Genomic DNA, 17,928 nt, shown 5'->3' with positions numbered 1-17,928 from the left:
GAAAGGTGTACATCAGCCCTGAACCCTGGATTTATCTACATTCATCATCTAAGTTGTTGGTTTTTTTTTATATCAGTCTGTTTACAGTTATCTCTGATTAAAACTAAATAGGATTAAAACTTAATTAGGAACACTGGAAAGCCACAGGTGTGGCATACAGAAATCCCATTAATAACACCTCAGGTGCAAGGGTTATCTGCCTTGCATTAAGAAGATAGACGAATTCTCTTAGTGTTATGCACCTATACGCAAAGTATAAATGAGATACACCACAAGTTCTGCAAATGTCTCTGCCAACTTTAACTGCTGCTGAAAATATGCTCCCAATTAACATGGAAACGACTGAAAAATTAACTATTATAATGACAAATATGTCTTTTCTTAATTTAGAAGGAAGCATGTTGCCAAAAAGCTAAAAAAGTAGGGTTTTTAAAAGCTGAGGGGGTAGGAAAATGAGAAGAGACAGACACAATAATTAAGCCTAGGGTGGCTCCTTTGATGCCTCATTATAAGATATGCCTTTCATTAAGTGTAATGGAACTTAATGGATCATTTGCAATGGAGAAACATTAACATGGCACTCAAACAAAGTACCCCTTTATTAGCAGCCTTGTACATGTACTTTCAAATGAGAAATTGCCATAAGGATAAATCCACTCTATTAAATACTGAATACAGGATGGGATATGCAATATGTGAAATTTATTAGAAATTCTTAATCCAACAAAATATTAATATAATGAAAATTGTTAAGAACTATTTTGATGAACAAAATTAAGTATTTAATATTAATAGAACTGTGCTGATAAAAGTCATATTAACAACTGTGAAACAGAAAATTCATATACTGAATACAGGATAACATTACATTACTGAAAACATTACATTTTGCCCCTGCCTTTATTATGCTTATCATAGCCCAGACTAAATCAGTTTTCTGTTCAATAGCCTTTAAATAAACTGCAAAAGCGTACTTAAAAAAGAAATTAAATATTTTCGCATCATAATAAAAAAATTATTTTATCTGCAGTACAAGAATTGTCCCACTGAATCAGACTAATCACCAATTTAACTAAGCATTGTGTCTTACAGTAGCACCAAGGAATATTAGCTAAAATATTCAGGTAAGTCTAATCACAGTCTGAAGTCAATTCCCATTTCACTAACCAGCATCTACAAAGCTTCAGAATGAGGACATGTAGAAGGCACACCTTTCCCTATTCTCCTCAGTACTAATTTATGGCCTATATGGCTACATAATTTTTCTAACCTTCTTTTAACCTGCTGGGTACTGCCCATTCCCACAAAATTTTGTGCAACTGAATTCTAGGGGCTCTCTATTCACTTTATAAGGCAGTGCCTTAACTATTTTGAACTAATCTGTTAGTTTTATTGAGTTTCCTCTAATTCTAATACTCCAGTATCTGGTAAATAGCAGGTCTTCTTTAGCCTAAACCATGTGATGGTGTTTAGATACAAAAAGCCTAGAACAATAAAACAACAGTTGATTTCTTTGGAAATCTAAGTCAAACTTGGTTCTCTGAAACAGTAATATTTTTGGTCTCACATAATGTGACGGTGGTCACAAGAGTTTTCAGGATGAGGGAAGAGACATAGATCTGACTCCATAATTAGAAGGCTTGATTTATTATTTTAAGATATATACACATACTATAACTATACTAAAAAGAAAAAGAAGGAGAGGCTTCCAGAAGCTGCTAAGCTAAGAATAGGAAAAGTAAAGAATGATAACAAGGTGGCTCTCTCGGACTCTGAGAGAGCTCCGTCCCGGACTGGCCATCAACCACAAACATCCAAGATGGCCCAATCCAGACGGACCTGTTGCATTCCACAGCAGCAGATAACCTATTGTTTACGTCTGGTTCTGAGGCCACAGCTTCTCAGAAGGAAAAATCTTAAAGAAAGATTTTTCACAAAGAGATGTCTGCGACAACATAATGTTCCTGACATTGTTTACTGCAGCACACCTTCTCATCTCAGCTAGTATGAGAAACAAACCTGCAAACAATATATTTTTCACTTTCTCTAAAAGATGCAGGTGCTTACATTAACAGTGAACAGCATACTAAGGAAACATAGTTGAAATATGCTAATTGAAATGTTCTTACAAAATATGCTTACAAAGTCAGATTGCTTATCCTTTGGAAAATATGATGACATATACATCCAGTAAGTACAAAGCATTATCCACACAATTTCCAGTCAGCTTTATTACCACATACTTGAAATGACACTGCCCTGAATGAATCCCTATACAATGTATATATTATCCATTCTGCTGTGGGTGATCCACAACTAAAGCCAAGCGTTGCACAGTGTGATTACAACGGCAGCACAGAGAAGCTTAAAGAAAACACACAGGATTTTCTAACACACACACACACCTTGCTTGCAGGAGTATAAAGACAACAGGTGGAAAATGGGGACTTGGGAGTACCAGCTAGTGTTGAATTCATGGATATAGAAGTTGTAGGATGTTTAAGAAGCCACCTACCAGTGTGATGTCTCGGGAAGCAGCAGCTGCACTCATGTGTAAACTGGGTTGCCTGACAGAACTACTGCAGTCCAAGGCTCGAGCAAAGGTGCCAACCGCACTGCAACAGAGGAGCAGGAGCAGCAGTAAATACACAGAAAGATGTAACCCCAAGTATCAAACTGTGCCATATCTATAAAAGCGTCCTTTTACACATGGAAGTCACATACTGTTAAGTTTTCAGATCTTTGCTAACAAAGAACAACTTGATAAAGACAAATCACTAAACACTGCACCAAAACTCTAACCTTCTGCCCCCAAAAGTAATGATGTACATATAAGAAGAGCAGCTCAGAAACAAAAGATACTCAGAGAATTCCCATGTACCAACCTCTTAATGTATAGACTTTTCAATTAATTATGAAGCCAAAGGTTCTCCACAGTTTGAGGTTTACAATCAGGACCATTATTTCTAAAATTCCAATGCTATAATAGAGCTTAAAAATTATAATTCTAATTGAAAAGGAGGTTCACCATGTCCTCATGAGGAAATCAAAAACATATTATTCACATCAGTAGTACATGTTGTCGCCGGTTGGCCACAAGGTTTTCGAGGTGAAGGAAGAGACGAGATGGGCTCCATGATCAGAAGGCTTGATTTATTATGTTATGATATATACATCTATTATAACTATACTAAAAAGAAAATGAAAAGGAGAGTTTCCAGAAGCTGCTAACTACCTAAGAATAGAAAGTAAAGAATGAATAACAAACCTTGCTCTCTCGGACTGTGTCCGAGAGAGCTCAGTTCTCGATTGGCTATTATTTCCAAACACTCAATCTGGGCCAATCCAGAACTGACCTGTTGCATTCCACAGAAGCAGACAATCTATTGTTTACATCTTGTTTCTGGGGCCTCAGCTTCCCAGAAGGAAAAAATCCTAAAGAAAGGATTTTAGTGAAAAGGATGTCTACGACAACATGTCTTCTACTCCCATCTTCTACCTTTCATGGCAGTGAGCCAAAAAAAGCATATTAGCTTCATCTAAGGTAGCCTCAAAATTCCAGGTGTTGTCACAGGTTTCAAGCAATAATGAAATAAATGGACCTCTCAACCTACTTAATTAAAGCATTCCAATATTGAAATGGAAATATTTTTTCCAAAACTTTCTTTTCCACTTTTGTTGATGAATTGTACGTGGCATCTATTATGCTTAGATGTTCTAAACTGTAAACATTTCTTGGAGAGGGGTAAATATTGCTTGCAAGTACATCTATGTATCATGCACAGTGAAGGAAAAGATGCATAGAGAATTTGACTAAGCCCAGCCTATCATACAGGAAATGAGCAAAGATGCAGTGACACAAAATATTATCAATAAACAGATCAGAAGTTTCTCTAGTACATGGATTTGTATAATGACTCTTGAGGTGCATTCAGAAAAAAACTATTTATTGCAGTTAAGACATAAGTCCTTCCAAATGCAAAGACCCAGTTACTGATGTAATGCAGTGCAATACTCTGGTGTAGGGACTCAAGCCTCACTCAGCAATTGTGCCCCACACAACTTACAAGTGCAGAATTACACCAATGGTGAACGTCACTGACAAATAAACACACTTTACTGTATCCTATAAATCTGATATTCAACAGTAAAACAATGTGCACCAAGACTTTAACTCACTGAAGTTATAAATGATCACAGAGAAACAGATAATAAAGTATGTTACCACAATATTATCTTGAATCTCAAAAAATTTATTACTGAATGCATGCTTCAGTACTTGCTGCCACAGTCTTACAAGTTAAGATTTAACAGCAGTGATTCAGAACCCTGATATTAACTGCTTTTCTAAAGGCAGTGGAATAAATAAGTGATATTCGAATATTTTTCCACAACCTTTGCTCCCTCTTTGTGGAGACGGCAAATATGAGACGAGAAAACACACACACATTCTATTTTTTCCCCCCCAAAGCTTGGCAGTACATAAAACAGTATTTGTGCACAAATCACTCCCAAGAATAAAGCTCTATTATGAACACATTTCCTGATAGTCCGTCAACCCTTTCAAAATGCTGGCATTGATAAGGGCTGTAGCTGAGCACTCTTTCCTGGGATCCTTCTGTCCCTACTGCTCAAACCAGTGAATGTGGCATGACTGAATTTCCTTTCTGCTGCCACCTGCTACCTTCTTATCTTCCTTTTGCATAATTAAAATGATTTTATTTTGACCACTTTTCTAAAACAAAGTCTGAATATGTTATGAACACTACAAAGAACTTTCTCGCAGTCACTCCTGGCAGATCAAACTTTTGACACTGACTTCAGAGCCCAAGAGTATTTTGTTGCTCAGAATGTAAAGTTAAAATTAAGAGACAATATAAATAAAACTATCATTGTTGTATAATTATATATAATTATATATTATTATTAATAGTAATAATTCTGAGTAAGTGATAGAGAGGTAAGAACTGGTGCATCAGTAGACATTGCTTCCAATGTTGCACTAAGTAGGAGAAGACTGCAACTATCAGAAGAATGCTGTGTGGGATTTTGGAATATGTGAGTGCAAAACAAACCAATAATAAATTAAACACACAAAGACAAAATAAAATACTGAAAACAACTGAATAAAAGATAATAATAAACATGGTATCAAACATAAGGGAACAAATAGAATAACAATAGGACAAAACCAAATAAATAACATCATAAAAAGCAGGGAGTGTACCATTTGGGGTGTCAATAGTGACAGGACAGGGGGTGTGGATGGTACAGAACAAAAACTGGGGGGTCTGGAGGTGTGTGCATGTCTGTATCAAACTAACTTCTAGTTCTCCTTTCCATAGAAACTTGTGAAAAACAGTGAATTCCCATCTAAGTGTAGAAATTCTAGAGCAATTGGCTGTTAAATACTAACTAGGTTCAAAACTAAATAGTGATATACAGTGTTTTATATAATCTAGCTATGCAATTCACATCCAAATTCAATATTAATTTTAGACATCACTAAAATACATTATTGTGTGTTTTTCAATTAAAAACACAGATATGAAGTACATATTGATGCAAAGGTCAAAATCTACATTGTTCACTTTTCCTTGCATGCTTTTTTTCTAATTCCACTATTCAATTGTTTTAGAAAAGGAACAAAATAAATAACTAAACAATGTCATTTCTAGAAGACATAGTATTGTCTTCATCTACCTAAAATAAAACTCAGTATTAAGCCAACACAAGCTAAATAGTTACACCCTAACCATTCAATTTTCTTAACAAACTTTCAATATTAATGTCCTGTTAAGCTTGTACAATTCAAAGAATAATTGTAAATAGTTAACTGCAATTATATTTAATTCAATAATAACAATAATAAACTGGCAACCCAAAAAACTGTGCTCAGCAAGCTACTTATGAATTATTCAATGTACAATTAAAATACTTGAACTTCAAACAGAAACCAACACTCCCCACATTTTCCAAAAGAAGCTAAAGCCAGAAGTCACACAGACAGTGAATTACACAGGTGGCAGAGAGATGGACAAGACAAACAAGTAGTACTATCAGCAGGGAGATCACTCCCTGCACAGACTGCCTCAGCAAGCAGCTGTGAGAGCTTTAAGGGTTAGACCAAATGATCCAGTGTTACTTTAATTTAGTTTTCCTTGGTTTAATTATCTTAAAGAGCAGAACCAAGAAGATTTATAACAGATTGCAGATGACAACCATACAAACAAAACAAATGGATATAGTTGAGTGCCAGGATCGAAGATTATGTGATAAATCCACAAATTCAGCAAAATTCAACAAGTTCTATGTCCAAAAAACTTGAGAGATCACTGCAGTTGCTATGTCTGTGTGCCCTACATTTAGGCAAAATTTCAGATTAGATTTTGAACACAGAAAATACATTGCTCCAAATTACTTATAGCTCAAGTCTAAGACTTTAAAGGAAATAATTGTTCGAATTTTTGCGTAAGGTTAAATAGTAGTAATCAAAGAAATTAAGAAGTAGCAAACATAAGAGACTGTCCTAACAAGCTTCCAAAGATTTGGTGGCTCATCAGTAATTAGTTCTGAAAAGGGCTATTATTTACCAAAGATAATCTGGAACCACTGCAATTCTACATCAGGATAAAAGCCTCTGCTTCTCCCAATAGCAACAGCGGTCCAGCATCAAATCAGATCCAGAAAGTTCTGGGTGCAGGCAAGTAACTCTCAATTTCCTTCTGCCTTGTACTCTTGAAAATCCAGCTGAGACATACATCCTTCTCAATCTGAGGATGTTTATTTCAAAACTGTTCATTTTTTTTAACGCTGCTTGTCTGTTTCACAAGTAGTGGGTATACTCTGGAAAAAGCTGTTGGAAGTGAGCCACATCTGTGCATACATGAATTTGCAAATCCACAATTCTCCACAGATACTTGCAAACTAATGAGTGAGACCTATGCCTCACCTCTGAGCTAATATTTTCGAGGAAAACAATTAAGTGATCTTTTGGTGATACATATTAAGAAAGAAAACCTTTTGTATTCCTTGTCTTTATTCCAATGTTCCTCTTCAAACTAAATTGGAAACAGTCCTAAAAAATGACATCTCAGACTGGTCTGAACTTAAAAACCAGCCAATTAATATCTGAGTGCTCTTTAAGAGAATATCATGATACTTAAAATATTGGAAAGAAGGAAAAAAAAACATCTTCAGTGAAGCCACATGCAAGCAACAAAACAGTAATTTAAAATTGAACATACACATGAGATTTTTACTACTCAATTCTGCAAAGTCTGACCTTCAGAATATATTCAAAGTACAATGATGCTGTTAAAAAAATATGTTTTCTTTGCATTTCTAAGCAACTGCCTGTACAGTGCTATGCATCATTATCATCACTTCAGGTATTTACAGAACAAAAGGAGATGGCATGATAAACATGAAAAGTCACCTGCCACTATTCTTTTGCTGAAACACTCTCAAAGTTAGAGTAAGTATGGCATGATATATAGATGTATGATATGACCAACCTTCACTTTCACTGCTATAGGAATAGAAGTGAAACGTGAAATCTTTCTTATTCAACAGAAATAGAATCCAATAGATAAAAGTACTTTAATTCACAGGATGTTACTTAAGGCATCATAGCCATGCCATCCTGCAATTCCACAGTCATAGAGGAGATGTACAGCCCCTTAAAAGCAGGTCTATGAAAAGTCTGCTATGGAAATTTATTCTTTATACTGAAATAGATCAAAGGTCGTGAAAAAAAAATATAAAAATAAATTCAGCTCTAAGTCTGAATTAGTTCTTTTCAAATGATTTTGAGTCAAGAAGTACAGTAATACAAAACACACAAAGGAATAAACGTATACTAGCCAGGCATGACAGACAGGCAGAAACAGAATTTTTGATATGCCTGGTAAACCTGATGTGAACATATTTTTCCTTTTTACTGCCAAACCATCTGCCTACCACCAGAAGCTGTAATTCACCTTGCTAGCAAACATCCAGTTTTGTAAGCACAGCATTGGCATCAAGATTTTTCACCATTTTTGCTGCATAATTTTATGTTGCAATTCTGCCATTAAATTTAATTACCTCTTTAATGAACTTCAATTCCTTTTACTTCTCAGCACCTCCAGAGAATCGAGAAGCATTGTAATACTGAAGACTGCAAACCAATATCTTTTATGTATTTATTTTCATTTATGAGCTTTGGGAATCTGGTCTACTGCCACTGACTACAATGAATTATTCCACAAGAACAGAACACCACTTTTTGATCACACCTGTAAATGTTTTTATTCATGGTTCTCAGTTAATGAATGCATTGTTTTCCTCTGTATAATGAAAGACACCTTGTCAGTTGAAGCTGCATTGTGTTCCCTTCCCCACTGTAAGATAAATATAACAATTATAGAGCATCTCCAAATACACCAACATACTGTGAGCACTTATAACATAGTAGCCAACAGAAAATAATTATAATCAATGTCTTAGAGCAAATGGAAAAATGGGAACAACTCAGGAAGGGTAAAACTCTAACATGACTAACAAGTAATTTTCCATTCTTCTATGGTTTTACATCAAAAAATAAGCAGGCATTCAAATGAACAGAAATATGTCAGATAGAGGTATGTAATGCCATTTTAATGTCATAGAAATCAAAGTACAAAATTTTAAGGTAGAGATGCAATGCTTCAAGGCTATTTTAATTAGATTTCAAAACTCTGGTTTAGTTGGGAATGAGCTGGGACCACAAATGTCTGTTAAATAGCTTCATTTAGAAATATATTCCTTCCAGAAGACGATGTTGGTAATGTAGTTAGAGGAAGCAGAATAAAAGAACTATATTCTTAATGGTTTCACTGAATCATAAAGCACATAAATGGAACCAGAATGTACCAAAAACGTATCATGTAATGAATTGTGGGCTAAATTAGCAGATAGAAAATTTTTAAAAAGAAAAAAAAAAGGTCATTCCTTCAGCTCTCAGCATCTGTCCAGACCAGGGCCCACACCCCCTATTGCATTTGAGACTGGGAAAGATACTTTTTTACTCAAAAAAAACCAAAAAAAGACAGGACTTTTATGTTATATAGACAATAGGAATGCTATTTTTTAACACTGTGCAGCTTGGGACAGAATTAGAAAAAGAGCAGAAGACCTGTTAATGAAATGAAATAGTCCTTGTATATTAGAAATTATAAGAGACTGATGACTGGAGGAAAGAGAGTGTATCTAAATCAGCTCAAATTAGGAATGCTGTACCTAGCGTTTTTATCTTCTTCATTTTAGCCAACAACAAAAAAAGTATTTCAATGCATCCCAACTGGGTTCCGGTAAGAAGCAGTTCCACATACTCACAGACATTTAGTCCACAGGACTTGATTAGAGTTATGCATAAAAAAAAAAATCTGCTCAAAATGTGCAGTGGGGATACTAGGCCATCAGCGCCAAACATTTCAATTCTACAAATCCATTTTTACTATACTGAACTATTTGCTAATGTGGGCAAATCTAAATGGCTGTTTCAGCTTCTCAAACTCCTGTCCTTTGAAGCTGACAGACACAGAACACGGCCAATGTATAGGGCAGAAGGCAAACTGGTTGATGCAATTGTATCTTATTTGAATGCAGTACAAAATGCTGCTGGATTTTTCATTGTCACAGCACCAATATTACCCAAAAGACAACTCAAACCCAGAATACATTAGTCTGAGGCCTCAAGCTTCTCCTAACAGATGCTATTGCTAGTTCAAGCAAGAGTCCTTAGCCAAATTATGCTTCAGCAGCAGCAATAAGGTACTTTCAAGATTTGTGTGTCAGGCAAAACTAGTTGGGGAGGCCAAGTTTATGGATCTCTCAATTTTTTTTCCAAATCTCAACCATTTTTTTGGCACCTTTACCTCTAATTTCTGCACAAGATAGACATATTCTTCCTTTCTACCCAGGAAATTATTGAATAGTAGGGCTTAGTGAGAAGCCCAGACTGACCAAGCATATAAACCTAGAGAAAAAGGCCTCTCATTCCTGAGGCAGTAAACAAACCCTGTAAGACCAGAAAAGCTATGTGTCCAAGGTAAAAATATAAACATACTTGTAAATGGGCAACACAAATAAAAAGAGTATTTAAACACCTTCTGAAAAAACCAACAAAGCTGCCTGTGAGATTGAGTAAGTTAAAGAATTTAAGGAGAAAAGCAACTCTTCTTTCAACCAGATCAGACTGGGGAAAAAAATGAGAAGAAATACTCAATCCTTCGAATCAGAATCTAAAAAGAATCACTTGAAAATGCTTTAAAAATGTCAAGCACAATAGCAAACACATACTTAACAAAAAATACACCTGGGAAGGTACTTAAGAAAAAACTATTCTTGTCATTTTCAAATTTGCAGAACTAAACATAACCAGAGAAAGATCGTTCCGACCAGAAATCCAGGAGGCACAGCCAATGCCCAGTTGTCACGGTTTGACACTGGCGCAATGCCAGTGCCCCCATGAAAATACACTCTCCCTGGTGTCTGCTGTGAGATGGGACGAGGAATAAGCAAAGCAGGCCTCCTTAGAAATAAAGAAAAGAAAGCTTTATTAACTAAACTACAAGTAAAAAAGAAACACACAAGGAAAATTAAAACCTTACCAATACATTTCCTCCTCCCCCCACCAAATTTCCAATACATATATCCCTCAAATCACCAACTCTCAGTCCGTCACCACCCTGTAGATAATCAATTCTCAATTCGTCAAGAGGAGATGAGTCCTTCTGGTGCCGTAGTTACCCCTTCCTTTCATGTCCAGTGCTCTCATCGCTGAACACGGACCAGAGCTGCTTCTAGGGTCATCTTTTAAGGATGCTTTGTCCCATACCAAAAAGGGCACAGTGTCACCTTTGGGACACCTGTCCCCGCCAAATTTGTTCACCCCCTGGGGCCAGGAGCACCAACACTGAACCCACTTGGCTCTGAGCCATCGGCTCCCCCTGGACACAGTCTCTGTATCACAAGGAAACATGGTTCTGTCCATGGCTATACAAAAAGAGTACAGCAAAAAGCCACTCCATCATGTCTTTCCACCTAAGGTTCTTCTCTGTTCTTCCAGCATCTCTCTCACTTGCCCAAACCTTCATCACTTGCCCATTTCCTTCTTCATCCTCCACTCCATCTCCCCTCCAGGAAAGGTCAATGCTCTGCAAAGTTTCCATTGTCCAAAAAGGGGTTAAAACCTCCTACAAGCACCTTCTTGTTGCATCTCAAGCACAGGCTCTCTCTCCCAGGGGGCTGCCCGATGGCTCCCTGTGTCTCTCTCTTTCTTCCACCCTTCCATCCTCAGGGTCAGGCCTACCTCCCATCTCCGTCCAAGGCCCTGGCCTACCTCACGGCTGCATAGTTTTCCCCCTCCCCTCGCCCAGCCAGCAGCTGGGCCGGGGGAGATACCTGAACTCTTCCCGGCGGAAACCCAAAGAGAGCCTCCCAGGGGAGAGCTCTGCTTTTAACCCCTGTGTTCTCAGAGGCGTATCCAATGCCCCAGTGGCCAAACCAGGTGCCATATTAAAATCTGAGCACCCATTGGTGTGACTACAGCATCCCAGAAAACCTACTTCCTGTCAAACCACGTCATCAGTGAACCTCAGTTAGGCTGCAGCAGAGTTGTCTGCAAGCACTGTTCACCACATCATAATAACCAGCTCTCCACTGTTTCTCAAGCAGTTTTTAATGGTCCTGTATAATGGCCCAGTATAAAACCTGTACCCACACAACAGGCTGAATTGAAAGCTGCCACCAAATCATCAAAGAACTACCAGAAATTCATAAAAATCTGTCTCAGAAGCCACTTAGAGCATCCTGTGAATACAAGTATATAGGAGCTTGGAAACCATTTCTATCAGTTGAAAAGCAACTTCTAAAGATGAATAGAGTTCTGTGCAAGAACATCCACAAAGCTGCACCTGAGTAATATCTGATGACAGATCAGGTACTACTCTTGTGCTATCCAAGTACCTCAAGACCTTGGATAGTAACAATTAATCAGCCATGATCCACTGTAACAGAAGCCATCTTTACAGAAATGCATTGACTTTAAAATAAATGCAGACTTGGTCAGGGCACAGCATTGCAAATGTTGTCTTAAACCACAGGAGGAGAGAAGGATATTCTCCTTTATGCATTTAATTACTCTCTGTTACTTCCCAGGAGGCTGCTTACTGCTACATTCCTCTGGGAACATTTTTGGCTCCACAGAATACTACTTCAGCTCCCCAGAGTGGCTGAGAAACAGCAAATAGAGGAGTTTTAAAGCAATGAATGAACTCTTCCAAAATTCCCAGTCTGTATACAGATGTTTCTTTAGGGCACACCATAATAAACTGGCCACACATCTCCAGGTATTATATTGCTGGTGAAAAAGTAGTTGGGATTATTGGTTTTTATGGAACATCTACCAGACCCTGTGACTTTTTGAACACCTGTTAACACCTAAACAGGTGTTCAAAACACCTGTCTTGCTTGAAATTCAACAAGGTCAGGTGGGAAAAAAAAAGTTTTAGTACTTTATAAAAAGGATACAACATTCCAACTTGAAGAGTAAGGAAAAAAATCAAGTGAATCAGCACATGAACTGTAAATGAGTAAATCAGCATCCCATATCACTACACACATAAGCTGGAAAATATAGAGCAACTTTTTTTTCTTTTTTTCTTACTGAATTTTTTTTCAAAAGGGAGACAGAAAAAAATTCCAAAAACTAGAACGCATGTAAAAGGATTATTTGCCTAAAAAGATTTGAGATTACACTCAACAAGCAGGTCACAGAAAATACAGGAGATGGATTTTTTGAGGATAAAATCCATATCTGAACTGTATTTTCTGCTATCATTAAAACAGGACCTTTGTAACTATGAATTAGAGGAAAGGCAAAACCTGCTGTATCCTCTGAATGTAGAATTGTCCTTCAGTAAGAAACCCAAACAAAAACCTTCCAAAATTTGTAAAGTAGATAAATAATTTCTAAAGGTATTTATTAATTCAAAGCACTTTGATGTTGTCTTCATAAATCTGCATAATCATGTTAATTTATAAAATTGAGCTGACTTGATTTTTTTTCACTAATGAAATACATGACTTCAAAACTTTATTTCAATATTCATCCAAAATAATTATGCATATGTGGCAAGTTCTGCACTCATTTAATTTGTTAACATTTTCTTTATTTCTACTCTTAACCTCAATTTTACACGATGAAATTCCAAGTACTGTAAAACATAAGACTCTATTATTATTAGTAGTAGTAGTACTGAAATAATTTATTCTGAGGGGAAAGTAAACCGATACCTACATTCAAAGCATCAAATTCTACTATAACCTGAAACACAGGGAGTGTACCATTATTCCAAAAATCACTTTCTTTTTCTGCCTCCTGTGTTGGTATCTTCAATAAATATACAAAGGGTCATGGTCTAATTTTCTCTTTTAGCTAACTGTGGGAAAGAGAAGGGCTCACAAAATGGCAAACAGGATGAGTAACACAATATAGGGGAATGAATAGTCAGTAGAAAAAGGAAAAGGATTTTTGATGAAAGGATTTTAATCTTACCGTGCTACAACTAAAAACTGGTCAATCTGACGGTCAGTAAGGGGGCTATCTGGATCCCATACTTTTACTTCCAGCTTTGCCTGTTCTCTGTCATCTAATTCTCCTGTCAAAAGGCAGATGGGACAAAACACTTATTACTCACAATGTTTTCCTTTGTGTAGTTCTTGCACGATGTTTAAGAGAGACATTGTATATTTTTAAACATATACACATATACACACATGATTAACAATTATCAGCAGTTATCCAGTTAAATTCCATAATGCAGCATCACCAAAATAAATACCTTCCCTTAACATCACTATTCCAATTTAAGGAGACATCTTAAGAGGTGAAATACCAATGAACCTTAATAAAATGTTATTATGAAGTTGAAACCATACCCTAAGTAACCAACCAGCAGCTTCTTTAAATTGCTTCTCTAGTATATCAAAGTTACTGCTGCACTTAAGCCATACTAAATTTAATTTTACACTTAATCAACTTTAGCAATTAAATTCTATCCAATTTGTATTCTATGCCCTGAAAAAATAAATCATTATGCAAAAATGCTGTCTACTGTATTTAAGCATTTTTTTTACCTCTTCAGCCACTACATTATCTGTATTGTTAAAAACAACAAAGTTATTATATACTGCATCATCATTCCCCAACTTAATTTACGTGAACAAAATTATTTGTGTATGTGCACATGGCTGAAACAGTGGGGGTGGTTTCCAAAATTGATTTTGCCCTATATACATTGTCACAAGAATACAATTTGTACTGCATGGAAGAACAGTGAATTGTGAATTTGATACAAGGATTCACATCCATAAGAAAGACTTGATCTTGTCTTGCCTACTACACCAATAACTTCTCCTGTAAAATAAGAAACGTTTCAGAGGCTGATGGAGGAAGCACCACCTGTGCTACCAGTACAAGGAGATTTTCCTGCGGGATGTAGCCAACACATTTGTGGCCACCAGAGATGACAACAGTCAAGTCAAAATCACTGTCTTTCCCTGCTGTGTTAGAATAGGAGTGTGTTCTTCCCTCAGTCAACTTGTGAAAACCACTAATGTTTAGCTGGTTGTATGCACTTCTCTGTGACTTTTTACAATCTACTGCAAGAATGAAAACCTGTTGTCAGATCCAGTCATTCCACTGTGTAGATCCCTCTCTGATCACACAGAAGATCACTTTAATCTGTACTACTTCTCAGGGCTTAATGAAAACAGCCAATCTAAACATGCACAGTATCATCAGGACATGAAATAACCTGTACACTTAAGAGCACTGGCTCTTCTGAAATCACATGATATATGATGACTTCTAGCACATTGGTTCTGGAAAGAAATTAAAATATGGTATATATTTATCCCTAGCAAACACACAAGTTAGAATTGCAGCATGCTGTCTGGCTAATGTTTCAGGAACAAATTTCACACTCACATTCTCAGAAAAACACAGTAAATTACTTTCTTCCAATACACAGGCAATAAAACACTGGCTGCCTAATGGGACTTCAGCTTCTGTTCAAGCTAATTCACATCCAATACTGAAGACAAACTGTTAATTTCTGGCCTCTTGGAAAGGATTTTAGATCTATAAACTTATTCTATCAATTGTACACCTGTCAATACATTCATTTCTTCCATCTGTGACAGACACATTGTGGGTGATGTTCTAAATATTCTCTGAGCACTTCATTTCAATCTGTTAATATTTAGTTTTAAAATACCTTTAATGTTAGTTAACCATTTCAGGACATCATAGTCCAGGGATCAAACATTACTCAGGTAGATCATACTTCTCACAAAGAGAAAACATCATACAAACTCAGCACCAGTATTCAAGCAAAACATGTCTTCTGAATCAAGTTTGCAAAAAGAATAAAAAAATTGCAATACTACAGTTCTTACTTCAATTAGAGAAAATTAAACAATTGCTACTATAAAGTGTTGTAACTCTTGATAAAGGTGAATCTCAAATATTGCCAAGTAGCATTTTGTAATGGTAGTAGACATAAACAGGATAGAAACAATGGAATATCTACATCAAAATAATCTAAACACCTATAATAACTGCAATATTAAGTATCACTGCAACAATGGCAGACAGAAGTTTTCAGAAAATAGGTGGAGTCTGCCAAGCTGCACTTTAAACAGCTACATAATTCCTGATTTTCCACTTACATGGCAGGATATGATGACTTAAACAGGGAAAGTAACTTAAACAGACCAAACCATGGAGGCAGCCAAGCAGTGCTGTAAAAACCTTAGAAAAGTTCATTTGAGGAATAAGTATTTTGTTGACTTCCTTTGCCTGTGCTGAAAGCATTAGTATAGGAGGATCACATAATATAAACAGGTCTTTGAAAAGAATGATTATCAACCCTCTGTGTTTTACTTGAGCTGTCAGTCCTTAGCTGATCATGCCTGTACCACATCCCAGAGGATTTTTAACTTAGCAAACCACTTTCAGATGCAATTTCTCTGTTAGCACATCAACATTTATCTTATACATTGTTGAATTTGACACCAAAATATAAGACATTCAAACTGAACAGATGAAAAAGTTGTCATAGCAATAATTTGTTATATTGCAAAACCCAGCTCACAAAGGAAGGGGGGAGTTTTACTTTCACCATTTTCAGTGCATCTGAGAAGTTCAGTTTAAAGGTGTCACCTTCCCTTACCACCAGCAGCATACTGATTACAGCTTCTGAGAAGGCAATTTTTTTTTAAAAACCGATATAACATACCAGTATATCCAACTTATTCTAGTCACTGCTCATAATTTTATTACACCCTGATGACTAATTTTTATTGGAAAACATTAGTAGATGGTCAGAAATACATCTGGTTTACTCTTCATCAATCATTCAATTCCTTATTTCTCATGGGTGTCTTCTAGTAAAAAGAAAGATTTTTCTTTTTAAAAAAAGTTTAAAAGTCTTGTATTTCAGTTAGTCATTTTAGACACATGAAAGCATGATATGCCACTCTAAAAAAAGGAAGAAAAAATTTACTAAACAAAAATAAACTAAATGTATTTAAAATTAGGTACATGAAATTAAAGATCTTAGTCTTTTAGATTTCTCTTTCTGCAGATAAATAACCCAAAGATAACTAGTACATCAGATTCAGCATGATTCTATGTTCTTCTTGTACCCAACTAAAAGAAAATAACTTTCAATATAAACAGCTTCTTATAGTGAAATTCTTTGAATTTGAACATAACGATAGTGCAATATAATATATAATTAAGAAACTGAAATATTAATCTATAAATTAGGTTTTATTTTAAAAATGGTTGTCAACAAAACAATACAAATTTAATTTTTAATGAAAAACAGTTGATGAGGTATCTGGTTTTAAAGACACCTCTGATGTATAAAGTTTTATTTTTGTATTTTGCACAATTTGCACTATTTTTCAAAAGATCTTTTTATTTTCCCTATGAAAAAGTAATTCAGCCATTAATTCAATTCAAACATGCATACTAAACACCTGCAGTGCTCAGCTTGCCGAATGAATCCAGCTTTCAGGGTATGCAAAACAGAGGTGCCAGTTGCTGGATCCTTAATTCCACGGGACAGAAAATCTGTGGCTGTGGGGTTTCAGTCATAGTAAGGCAGTAGATCTATCCATGGACAGAACTGGTCACCAGACCAAGAGTTCCAACCACAGAGTTCCTCCCAGTAAGCAAATTCATTTATTCATACAACCTGAAATCAGCCAGTTTTGATGTGTCAGGCTCACCAGACACCTAAGTAGATAAATGCGAAGGCATTTGTAAAGATTCATATTCTTAATGATTAGCACATGTATGAGAAGTCAATCCAGTGTCTTCACCTCTGTGGTTTAGTTTTGTACTTGTGGAACAGGAAAATCTCTCCGTTAACATTGCAAGGATGAGGAAGAGAGGTACTTGTTAGTTCTCATCCTCCCCTAGATGAGTTTAGCATGCAACACAACAAAATGTCTTTCCCTGAAATATGGATTTAGCAGATCAAGCATTTAGCAGGTTGTTGCCAGAACTCTTTGGGAGTATACTACCTGAAGGTAATCCTAAACGGTTTTTTGAACATAGTTTCATGTGCTGTTTGTGTACCATTGTTGTAAAACTAGGCAACAGATCAGTGAAAATGAAGTTTCAGTTCATGAATCGCATTCTTATGCTGCTATCTAGACAATCTGCAAACATTTTCTCTAACTTGCAGAGGAGAAAAACAGAATCACATTGAATTTTCTTGTACTGTATATGAACAAAGTTCCAGACATTAAGCCTGTCTGTCTAATGCAAAATCTGAGCTTTCTCCTTGGATGAAAAGTACATTAGTTCCTCACTAAAAGAGTCAG

The 17,928-nt window shown here is 36.2% G+C and overlaps 1 protein-coding gene across 2 annotated transcripts in view; it reads right to left on the bottom strand.

Moving 5' to 3' along the window:
• Nucleotides 1-17,928, bottom strand: part of MTA3 (metastasis associated 1 family member 3) — a 140,185-nt gene that overhangs the window by 71,407 nt on the left and 50,850 nt on the right. For both annotated transcript variants that reach the window (XM_031059739.1, XM_014308016.2), the window contains exons 7-8: nucleotides 13,583-13,685; nucleotides 2,516-2,615 (exon numbers count right to left, since the gene is read on the bottom strand). In XM_031059739.1, coding sequence (XP_030915599.1) covers nucleotides 2,516-2,615; nucleotides 13,583-13,685 — 203 coding nt within the window. The remainder of the gene's footprint in view (nucleotides 1-2,515; nucleotides 2,616-13,582; nucleotides 13,686-17,928) is intronic.

The sequence above is a fragment of the Geospiza fortis genome, unplaced genomic scaffold, assembly GCF_000277835.1.
Source record: "Geospiza fortis unplaced genomic scaffold, GeoFor_1.0 scaffold41, whole genome shotgun sequence".
Lineage (NCBI taxonomy): Eukaryota > Metazoa > Chordata > Aves > Passeriformes > Thraupidae > Geospiza > Geospiza fortis.
The sequence above is the reverse complement of the archived record's forward strand: the minus strand, read 5'-3'. Positions and strand labels throughout refer to the sequence as shown.